The 12,265-nt window shown below is 41.3% G+C and overlaps 2 protein-coding genes across 2 annotated transcripts in view; one reads left to right on the top strand and one right to left on the bottom strand.

Annotated features, from left to right (window-relative positions):
• Positions 1–12,265, top strand: part of LOC123985567 (SH3KBP1-binding protein 1-like) — a 234,595-nt gene that overhangs the window by 104,431 nt on the left and 117,899 nt on the right. The gene's annotated exons all lie outside the window — the stretch shown is intronic.
• The window catches only part of LOC123985985 (latent-transforming growth factor beta-binding protein 4-like), a 107,562-nt gene that overhangs the window by 88,610 nt on the left and 6,687 nt on the right, over positions 1–12,265 (bottom strand). The window contains exons 2-3 of the mRNA XM_046074015.1: positions 10,801–10,871; positions 4,412–5,267 (exon numbers count right to left, since the gene is read on the bottom strand). Coding sequence (XP_045929971.1) covers positions 4,412–5,267; positions 10,801–10,871 — 927 coding nt within the window. The remainder of the gene's footprint in view (positions 1–4,411; positions 5,268–10,800; positions 10,872–12,265) is intronic.

Raw genomic sequence — 12,265 nt, 5'->3', positions numbered from 1 at the left:
ATATACACATATATATATATATACATATATATATATATATATACATACATATATACATATATACATATATATATATATATACATACATATATACATATATACATATATACATATATATATATATATATATACATATATATATATATATATACATACATATATACATATATATATATATATATACATATATATACATATATACATACATATATACATATATATATACATATATACATATATATATACATATATACATATATATATACATATATATATATATATATATATATATATATATATATATATATATATATATATATAGAGTACAGACTGATAAAACACACAGAAATAGATGGCGGCAACATGAGGCTGAAATGCTCTTTACATGGATCAGATCACATTTTGGTCAATGGGTTTCTAATTATTATCCAGGATTTTAAACCAGTGTTCATGACCCCACATGCTGTGAATTCTGTGTATTAGTACACAAAACAAAAATGATGTTAAATTTCTACTCTGAGACACATTAATCCAAATGAAAAGCAGAAGTGTTGGATTTCAGTAAATATCAACGATGGTAATGAGTTGAGGAAGCCAAACCTTTAGACCTTTCAAAAAACAAAAACACACAAGAGCAAAATTTAAAAATTATTAATTAAACAGTGTCCTGTTATCTTGCAAACTAAGCTATAACCAAACTAACTTAGCCAAGGCGCATCAATTAGTTTGCGTGGTTATGTTAGGTTATGTTAAAAAAGCCTTGTTCACCACTTGCACGACCACTGTGTACTATTTTAGCTTTACCTTCATCTGCTAGCATGATATCATACATGTTTACAAAAGGGTTTGTTTTGTTTTAAGTCAGCTGGAAACATTTTAAAAAGTCCACCAGAGACAGCGTTTGCCAACTCATGAAGCTAACGTTAGCTGAACTAGCTAGATGCTTTCGTCTAAATCAATGAGCCATTGTTTCAAAAATAAGTTTGTTAGCTACTAATTTTATTGTTAAAAATTGTTTCTGGCCACATAGCATTAAAAACCACTGACAAAGTTAGGATGATATTATTCATGAACAGGTCTGGTTTTGTTTTTAGTCAGCTGGAAAGCCAGAGACTGTGAATTAAGCTAACGTTAGCTGAACTAGCTAGCTGCTTTTGTCTATTACTGCAGAAAATTGTAGCGTTAAAAAATTGTAACACATAGCGTTCAAAAAAACGACAATACAGGTCTATTATGAGGACAACCAGCAGGGACACAGTACCAGCAAATAACATGATTTTAAATATGCACATACTGTAACAACAAAGTAAAACACATTTTCATGGTTAATCTGCCACCAAATACATGTGCACATTCAGTTGCTGTTGCCATTTGAAGATTAATCTATCGACTGGCATGAAAGGCTGGTAGGATTGTTCTAAAATGGAGAGTAATGTGGGAGGGTTATTTTATTGTTTTTTTTTCCAAGGACAAACTGTGAGTGTTTCTGAGAATTATTTCTGTCTGAACTGAAATGATTTAAAATGGCTGTAAATAGTGTGACGAAAAGCAGCCCAGACCGCTGCAGCAGATTGATCTGTTTCTGGAGTCCAGAACTGATGACTAACACACACTCTGAGACGCCCGCCGGTCTCATGCAAGTTTATTTTTTCATTCCTGTTGTGTATCTGAACTCAAAACGTTACAGATGCGGGTTTGTTATGAGACAGTCACTTTTTACGAGTTACACAGGGTGGTCAGATAAAACTGAAGGGCTGTGAAATATTGTAGCTCATGTTCTAGCATACAATATTACTTAAGCTGTACATTTCTCCAGAAGAGAGACATTGAATTAACCCACATTTACCCAACAACTGTTTGATGGATTGTGATAAAAGGAGGTTCATGTTCCCCTCAGGATGACCTGAAACAACTTTGGTGGATCCGGACTTCTCATCTTGTCCAATATGTTGGTTTGTGACCAAACACATGGTCAAAATATAATATTTTTTCTTCCAGATGTTAGTAGAGTCTTTGAGGATTCTGTAAAAACCTTCGGATCAGCAGTCAGTGTTATTAAAACACCCAGTTTCCCAAAGATAGTAAAACACCAGGATGTTAATGTTTACACGAGATCCTGCAGCCTGTTTGAGCAAACTACACTACCCAGAATCCCTGCAGAATCAGCTCCCTGTGGTCAGTTTTCCCACAGTCTGTCCTGACCCCTGGCGCTGGCCTCTCACCTCCACGACCTTTGACCTCTGACTCCGGCTATGTTGATTGTTAACACTGAGGAGAGTCTCAGGGAAATCAGGTTTCACATGCTGACAGAACACTCAAACTCTCTGATGCAGGACGTAAATCCTCTTCAGTCGGACATTTTGCCGTCTGTTGGCCTTTTCAGAAACGTTACCGGGTTTCGTCAAGCTGGGTCACTCAGACTTGACGCCCATGAGAGCTTTATAAAAAGTCATCTGAGCGTAGTTTGTGACACCTCGTGTGTTTTCATCCCACGGCGCCAAATAGCTACGCTCTGTCACGTCCTTTGGCGTCTGACAACAAATCACAGGCTGTGTTGGGCAGTAACGCATTACCAAAGTCCTTAAAGGCAAGTCCAATCGTGGTGGTTATTTGGGACTAACAAGATCAGACCAGATCTCCATAAAATCACCTTCACTGGCAACCGGGACATAAAACCTGCATGTATAAGATCTGTAGAAAAATCTGAAAAAAGTGGTTAAAGCAGTTTTGGTGCCTTTTGTTTCCTAAACCTAACAAAGCGGTTTAAAAGGAGACCTGTTATACTTTTCCATATTTTGTGACTTATATCTAAAACTTTATAATGTTGGATGTTCATGTTAAACATGGCCAAAGCTTCAAATAATGAGGTTCAAGTATTTAAAAGAAATCCCTGTGAGCGTAAACCTCAGATTTCCTCCTGTTCTGAACATTTTCAACTGCTTTTTCTACCAACGGCTCCGTTCATCGACACACAGAGCCAGACGGAGCCGCTGTTCCATATATGGTCATGTGCTCCCATAGCAACGGCACAGCAACGCTCAGTCTGCCTGTTCTGCCCAGCGACAACAACAGCCTGGTAACATGCTTCAGGTCTTGGCCAATCAGAAGACAGCGGGCTTTGAGAGGGGGGGCCTTAAAGAGACAGGAGCATCTACAGCTTGTTTCAGAAAGAGGCTGAAATGAAGGCCTACATGAAGAACCAGTATAATATTTTTTTTTTTTAACTTTGAATCATGCAAAGCTGCCATACAGGAGTCACAGAGCTACAATATAGGACTGGAAAAGCAGAATAATAAGTCTCCTTTAACCACTTGTTTTATTTTGAAACTCTTACTGGACATCTCATATTTATTCTCTTGAAGTTGACCGCAGAACCCTACACAACGCTAAAGGGTACCCAGGGCGTTAAAAAGCTACGCCAAGGGGTCTTGACCAAGTGTCCATATGGGACGAGATGGGATGAGAACGGGTTAATATTTTTTGCATCATAGTGGGACACAGCGGTGGAAGAAGTACTCAGATCATTTACTTTAACAGTAGTCCAAGTCCTGCAATCAAAACTTTATGTAAGTAAAAGTATGTAAACATTATCAGCAACATGTACTCACTGTATGAAAGTGCAGAAAAGGGTTCCTGTTAGTGTTTCTCTATTCTATCCATCTATATCTGATGTTAGTGGATCAATTTTCCTGCTGCATTTATGTTGTATGTTACTGCTTTATATCCTTCTGGGTATTTTAATCAAGTTTAATTAAGTTTATTTATCATCAGAAAGGATTTTTCAGGCACACTTCATCCTACAGTTTATCACCAACATTCAAGATCAGCAAATACGTGGTTTTCAGACAAATGTAGTGAAGTAAAAAGAACAATATTTACCTCTGAGATGTGGCAGAGTAGAAGTATAAAGATGCATTGATTGGAAGTTCAAGTTCTTCAGAATAGTAAATATACTTTCCATCACAGGAGTAGAGTGAATTATTTTAGCAAAGCTTGCAGTGTAGTACTTACAGTGTGTATTATCAGTTGAAGCGCTCCACCTGCTGCCTCAACAGAAAACTGCAGATTTACTGTCTTGTGTTATCATCGTGTACTGTAATTTTTTCTGATTATGTTTACACGCTTTTACTGGAGTAAAATTTTCAAATGCAGGATTTTTTTACTTGTAACAATATTTTTAGTGTGGTGTTAGTACTTTGTAAAAAGTAAATTTTTTCTTTTATTATGCTTTCACACTTTTACTGAAGTAGGAGTTTTACTTCTAACAGAGTATTTTCACAGTGCAGAGTTTGTACTTTTATGTAAAATCTTATAATTAAATAGTAACTAAAGCTCTAAAGTACTTTACTTTTTGTTATTGGAGATAATGAGAGATATAAATAAGAGATGGAGGAAAGAGGAGTTATCTTACCTCAGCGTCTGCTTCTTCACCTCCTTCTTCTTCTTCTCTCCTGTCACAACAATTTCCACTGGACTGAACTCTGGATTTGGTCCTTGATGCACTTCAGACCTCGAGTTAGACTCCAGGTTCAGGATTTTAGGGGCTATTAATCTTTCCACCACCTCAGACTCTGAATCAGTTTTAGGACTTTCATTTAAACCTGGCGATGCCTTCCCTTCAGTCTCAGACCAGGAAGGAGACTCAAGATTTGGGCCTTCAGTGGGTCTTTCCCGGGCCTGAGACCCCGGGGCTTCCTCTGGTTCTGAATCAGACTGTACGTTTGAAGTTTTAAACCCTGTAATGTCACCAGCTGTGTCTCCCGGCTGGAGGTCGTTAAACTCGGGTGTTTCCGTCCTCTCGGCTCTCCGACTCTTTGGGGAGGTTCGGTTCTCCTCCTGGAGTAGAGACTCCTTGGAAACATCTCCAGGAACAGGACCCGGGTCTGGGATCTTAGCATCCTGGTCTTTGTTGTGGCCTTCAGCTTGAGCAGGAGGTGGATTCATGTCTGAAGCACCTGGTTCGCTGCTGGTCTTTGTTATTGTGGCAGGTCTGGTGGAGGCGGGCGGTGCTTCCATTGCAGCAGGACCAGACCCGGGACCGGAACCGGCTGCTGTACGGACTTCCATCCTTCTGGTAGCACGCCGTTGAGCAGGTTTGGGGGCCGTTTGTGGGACGCTAGCGGGACGGACGGAGGTCAACGACCGCCCGGCCGCAGGAAACGTCTCCGTGGAGAACTGACAGCGGTAACCGTGGAAACCTCGTCGACACACACAGCGGTTAGTCTGCCGGCACGCCGCGTTGTTATGGCAACGAGGAAGACATCTGGCTACAGGAGGAGACAAGGAGACAAGCAGAGGAGGGAGGAGAGGAGACACGATGAGGAAAGGAGACAAGGAGAAAATAAGAAGAGAGGAGACAAGGAGAGGAGACAATAAGAAGAGAGGAGAGGACACAAGGAGACAATAAGAAGACAGGGGAGGACACAATGTGACAATAAGAAGACAGGGGAGGACACAATGTGACAATAAGAAGACAGGAGAGGACACAAGGAGACAATAAGAAGACAGAAGAGGACACAAGGAGACAATAAGAAGAGAGGAGAGGACACAAGGAGACAATAAGAAGACAGAAGAGGACACAAGGAGACAATAAGAAGACAGAAGAGGACACAAGGAGACAATAAGAAGACAGAAGAGGACACAATGTGACAATAAGAAGACAGAAGAGGACACAATGTGACAATAAGAAGACAGGAGAGGACACAAGGAGACAATAAGAAGACAGGAGAGGACACAATGTGACAATAAGAAGACAGGAGAGGACACAAGGAGACAATAAGAAGACAGGGGAGGACACAAGGAGACAATAAGAAGACAGGAGAGGACACAATGTGACAATAAGAAGACAGAAGAGGACACAATGTGACAATAAGAAGACAGGAGAGGACACAAGGAGACAATAAGAAGACAGGAGAGGACACAATGTGACAATAAGAAGACAGGAGAGGACACAAGGAGACAATAAGAAGACAGGGGAGGACACAAGGAGACAATAAGAAGACAGGAGAGGACACAATGTGACAATAAGAAGACAGAAGAGGACACAATGTGACAATAAGAAGACAGGAGAGGACACAAGGAGACAATAAGAAGACAGGAGAGGACACAATGTGACAATAAGAAGACAGGAGAGGACACAAGGAGACAATAAGAAGACAGGGGAGGACACAAGGAGACAATAAGAAGACAGGAGAGGACACAATGTGACAATAAGAAGACAGAAGAGGACACAATGTGACAATAAGAAGACAGGAGAGGACACAAGGAGACAATAAGAAGACAGGAGAGGACACAATGTGACAATAAGAAGACAGGAGAGGACACAAGGAGACAATAAGAAGACAGGGGAGGACACAAGGAGACAATAAGAAGACAGGAGAGGACACAATGTGACAATAAGAAGACAGAAGAGGACACAATGTGACAATAAGAAGACAGGAGAGGACACAAGGAGACAATAAGAAGACAGGAGAGGACACAAGGAGACAATAAGAAGACAGGAGAGGACACAATGTGACAATAAGAAGACAGGAGAGGACACAAGGAGACAATAAGAAGACAGAAGAGGACACAATGTGACAATAAGAAGACAGGAGAGGACACAAGGAGACATAAGAAGACAGAAGAGGACAATAAGAAGACAGGAGAGGACACAAGGAGAGGACATGAGCAGAGGAGAGAGGAGACGAGACAAAGATAAAATAAGAAGACAGGAGAGGACACAAGGAGAGGACATGAGCAGAGGAGAGAGGAGACGAGACAAAGATAAAATAAGAAGACAGGAGAGGACACAAGGAGACAATAAGAAGACAGGAGAGGACACAATGTGACAATAAGAAGACAGAAGAGGACACAAGGATACAATAAGAAGACAGGAGAGGACACAATGTGACAATAAGAAGACAGGAGAGGACACAAGGAGACAATAAGAAGACAGAAGAGGACAATAAGAAGACAGGAGAGGACACAAGGAGAGGACATGAGCAGAGGAGAGAGGAGACGAGACAAAGATAAAATAAGAAGACAGGAGAGGACACAAGGAGACAATAAGAAGACAGGAGAGGACACAATGTGACAATAAGAAGACAGAAGAGGACACAAGGATACAATAAGAAGACAGGAGAGGACACAATGTGACAATAAGAAGACAGGAGAGGACACAAGGAGACAATAAGAAGACAGAAGAGGACAATAAGAAGACAGGAGAGGACACAAGGAGAGGACATGAGCAGAGGAGAGAGGAGACGAGACAAAGATAAAATAAGAAGACAGGAGAGGACACAAGGAGACAATAAGAAGACAGGAGAGGACACAATGTGACAATAAGAAGACAGAAGAGGACACAAGGATACAATAAGAAGACAGGAGAGGACACAATGTGACAATAAGAAGACAGGAGAGGACACAAGGAGACAATAAGAAGACAGAAGAGGACAATAAGAAGACAGGAGAGGACACAAGGAGAGGACATGAGCAGAGGAGAGAGGAGACGAGACAAAGATAAAATAAGAAGACAGGAGAGGACACAAGGAGACAATAAGGAGAGGGAAGACAAGGAGATTATTTATTTCTTAAAGAATTTATTTTTGTGTGTTCAGATTTATTGTAGATCAAACTGTCTCCAGCCAGAGGAATATTTTTAGCCACATGCTAACACGCCAACGTTCCCACCACGAGCAGCATGTTAATTTATTATTGATTTTCTGAAATTTCTCTGTGACGTTAACCTGTAATATACTGAAAATCATTCACATTTAACATTTATAAAGCCCAAAGCCACCAACCCAACAGAGACAACAGAGACACGCTGCATCTGCAGAGGAAGACCGTGAGGTGCCACTAAGAGCTGCAGAAAAACCAAGTAAGTGAAGTCAGGGAGACTTTCTGAAAGGTATTTTAGACAGTCGCGTCGTCTTCTGCAGGAACTGATCTGCATTTCCTTTGTCCAACTTCTTCAAACACAAACAGGTCCGACGTCTGTCTGTCTTCTATACAACTGTTGTTTGTTTGTTTTCTTCTGTCAGGACAATGTGAGGTGGCTCTGAGCCCACTGGGGTTTGTGAGTCTACATAGGTTTGTGTGTCAGTGCCTCTGTGGGCTTGTTTTATTATATTCATGGCTCCAAAAACCAGGAATGAAATGTAGGCTACCAATGGGGCCCGACAGCTTTGTGGGGACCCAAATGCTGGATCCTGAAAGCTTAAAGGGCTGGTTTTGTCTTTTTAACCTTTATATAAAAAGGAAAACCCAAGTTCTCTTTTTCAAGGGAGACCTGGCCAAGAAAGGCAGCAAGACAGAATTAAAAGTTACAAAGAACACATAGAACAATAAAAAGCATTAAAAGAACACATACATTTGTACACACACACACACACACACACACACACACTACAATAAAACATTTTCCAAGACGCCAATATAAAGAGCCAAAGTCCCTCCCCTCCCGGTGAACCACCATGCGACCTTACTTCAGAAAAAGTATGTACAGTAGTCAACGGCAAGAGAAGTTTCATATTGTGCTCTGAATTACACACGTTGGTCAATAAAATATACATTTAAAAGTCAGTAAAGTCGCAGTTTGATGTAAAACCGTTGAGATATCAGACTGTGAAAATACATAATTACAAAGACCACAAACCCAAAAGTTGCGTATGTGACGTCGTAACTGTTTCTGTCAATGACTGAAGCTAACGTTACGGAAGCTAACGTCAATGAAGCTAACGTTACGGTTATTAATCATGTCAGATAACACTGCCATAGACACACATTCATTTTACATCTCCGTAACCGCAAGTCCCTTTAATTTCAAACTCTGGTCGTTTATTCACCACGGGCCCCCGAAGCCATAGCAGGGCGCCCCGGTCAACTGACACGGCCTCCGCGGGACGAGGGGCGCGGCTGGCGCCGAGGGGTTTGGACCCCGCTTACAAGTGCTTGCAGTTGTAGTTATTAGTAGTATTATTTCCTCTTCTTCTTCGTACACATTCAATGTAGTGACGTGCGTCTACACTGCCAGAATTATACAAGCAGAAGAAGAACACCGTGATGACGAAATGCGCTCTGTAGCGTTGTTTGTCCATTGTCGGCAACTATAGAAATATGGCAATGCAATGTGGCTCCATGAAACGGGGACCCGCCTGCAGATAGAAATGTCTCATTCTAAGGTAATAAAAACATTACGGTTCATTATATCAGGTCTTTATGCACCACTGAGAACAGAGTTATGGATCTTATCTTGCATTTCTGTCAATAAATCCTCAGAAATATTACACACTGGACCTTTAAGCAAAACAAGGTACAGCAGATTTAAATAGCTGAAAATGTTTGTTGCTGAACGGACAGAAGAACGCAGCGTGCGACATTCTCTGTCTGTGGATTAAATTACCTCCACATTCACACTTCAGATCCAGCGTGGTAGCTGTAAAGTACAGAGTCACTGTGAATCCTGTGAATCGTGTGAGCAGATCATAAATCCAGCTCTGCAGATGGACACTTTGATCTGCGTTGTAAAGCAGCGAGACGTGACGCAGCCCGATGCCGGTGTATAAAGTCTGCTGTCTGACCTGCGGAGCCTCAGGATGGATGTTCACACCTGTTCCCCGCTGGCCGACGAAAAACAATTCACTGCTTTATGATCAAACTAAAAAGTTCTGTGAGCGTCTGATGAGCTGACAGCGGCGGAGATCTGACTCTTACCCGACATACATGCAGAGAAGCCACATTTCTAGGGTTGTTTAAAGACATTTCATGTGTTTAACATCAGATTAGAGCCGCAGCGATCGTTAAAAGGAAATTAATCAGCAACTACTTTCATAATCAATCTGTTTCAGTCATTTGTAGTACAAAAACATCCAAATACCAGCTTTTCACTCTTTTGTTATACATGAAAGTTAATTTAATGGGTTTTTCACTAACCCCCTTTCATAATCAGTTCACTGCCAAAATAATGGGCAGGTTAACCGATAATGAAAAGTAATAGTTGCAGCCCTGCGTCAGATTGAAAATACGTCTGCAGCTCATGTCTGATCGACGCTGTAATGCCAAGAGTCGTCTGTGCTGACAATCAGGTTTGGTACAATCAATATCTCTAAATACTACAGTTCCCATGAGCCTCCATACGAGTTACATCACATCTTCTTAACATCTTTCCCCAACGGGCTCTAGAAATATCAACCTCAAACGTCACCACGGGACCTGTAGTTGATTTCTGTTATGGACAGAAGTTACTGAATATTTAGTGCAACATATTTTTAATAATGAAACCGTTTCAATGCAAATCATTGAAATAACACTTAATTAGTATTTAAACACTCTGCAGCCGTGTGTGAAAGCTTTTATATTTTATATTTGACTTTAAGGTGAAATAACTTCCAAAAGGAAAAGGTTCTGTGTTAAATCAGCAGCAGACAGCTGATGTTTCTGTGGTCCAGATGAGTTTTATTGAGGAAGTACAGCAGTTTTCTGTTCAATATGCAGCTGCTCCGGTGTTTTATTGCAACACGTCAGCTGAAAATGATCACAGGTTGACAATAAAAACACAGGTGTGCTGAAAATCTGTGCAGATCGAAAAGCTGTGTTTTAACAAATGTTTCTTTGCTTTAATCGTCATTTATACAATGTCTGTTTGACTGAATGTTCAAATAACTTTCACAAGATTTTCCAGGACATTTTACTTTTTACTCTCATTTTCCATGCGTTTCCCAGGTTTTCCAGGATGCGTGAGAACCCCATTAAATCCTGTGAGGTGGTTACCTTTATGTCAAAGAGGGACGACAGATGGCGACGGCGGTCTGTACTCACGTTTGGTGCATCGTCTGGTTTTGGGCGACAAAGTCCATCCGACACAACAGTGACCGCCACAAACATGAGGCCTGCAGAGAGAGAGGGGGAGATTTATTATTTACCAAAAAGATTAAGGCACTATTAATGAATCATTTTCACAAAATCTGTAAGAAGATTAAATAAATCCAACCACCATCAAACACAGAAGAGAAGGCTCCAGAAAAAACACCAGGAAGTTTTAAATTCAAGATTATTTATGATCCTGAAATCTTCTTTGACTCAAGCCATTTTCTTCTGGTCTTATTTATCAATACCAGCTGGGAGGAGATTAATTAATTAAATCGGTCAGCTGATTAATCGTTGCTGATATGTGGCATTTTAAGATAATCCTCATCGGCCAGTACCTCAAGCACAAGGCCGATAAACAGGAAGTTTCTGTGGAGACAACTAATAATAAATAATAAACTTTGGGCCGGATTTACTAACACCCCGAATAGAGAGGACTAAAGTGCGAGTGCATTCTAAAATATTGCACGTGCAATTTTCGTACCTGTTATGGGTGATTTACTAAGAATTATTGCGTAGATGACAACAGGAGCAAACACAACGGAGGTGGGATTATTTAAACGAGGGTTTTGCGGGAGGAAATGCCAGCGGATCGTGTTTCATCCAGCCAGAGGGAACGACCACCGACCGCCTGCAGCGTGTCCGGTCGCTCCGTGATCTCCTGTCCCTGCCCTGTATGCTCCATCCCCTCTCTGACACCTACAACGGGTTGTGTCGCCATCATGAGCGGCGCTCTGAACAGTTGGTGATCCTTCCCTCTGGCTGGATGAATTTTACGTGTGATCCGTGCACTACTGCAGCTGAGGGATCTCCACAGAAAACTAGTCCATGCATTTGTTACTTCTAGGCTGGATTACTACAATTCTTTATTATCAGGCTGCTCGAAAAAGTCCATTAAGACTCTTCAGCTGATCCAGAATGCTGCAGCACGTGTTCTGACAGAAACAAGGAAAAGAGATCACATTTCTCCTGTCTTAGCTTCTCTGCATTGGCTTCCAGTAAAATCCAGAATAGAATTTAAAATCATTCTTCTTACCTACAAAGCTCTTAATGGTCAGGCACCATCTTATCTTAAAGAGCTCATAGTACCTTACTACCCCACCAGAGCACTGCGCTCCCAGAATGCAGGGTTACTTGTGGTTCCTAGAGTCTCCAAAAGTAGACTAGGAGCCAGAGCGTTCAGCTATCAAGCTCCTCTCCTGTGGAACCAGGTTCCAGTTTGGGTTCAGGAGGCAGACACCATCTCCACATTTAAGAGTAGGCTTAAGACTTTCCTCTTTGATAAAGCTTATAGTTAGGGCTGGCTCAGGTGAGTCCTGAACCATCCCTTAGTTATGCTGCTATAGGCCTAGACTGCCGGGGGATTTCCCATGATGCACTGAGCTCCTCTCTCCTCTACTTTCTCTCCCTCTGTATG

The sequence above is a fragment of the Micropterus dolomieu genome, linkage group LG17 (genome assembly GCF_021292245.1).
Source record: "Micropterus dolomieu isolate WLL.071019.BEF.003 ecotype Adirondacks linkage group LG17, ASM2129224v1, whole genome shotgun sequence".
Classification (NCBI taxonomy): Eukaryota; Metazoa; Chordata; class Actinopteri; order Centrarchiformes; family Centrarchidae; genus Micropterus; species Micropterus dolomieu.
Note: the sequence above shows the minus strand (reverse complement) of the source record. Positions and strands in the feature narration are given on the sequence as shown.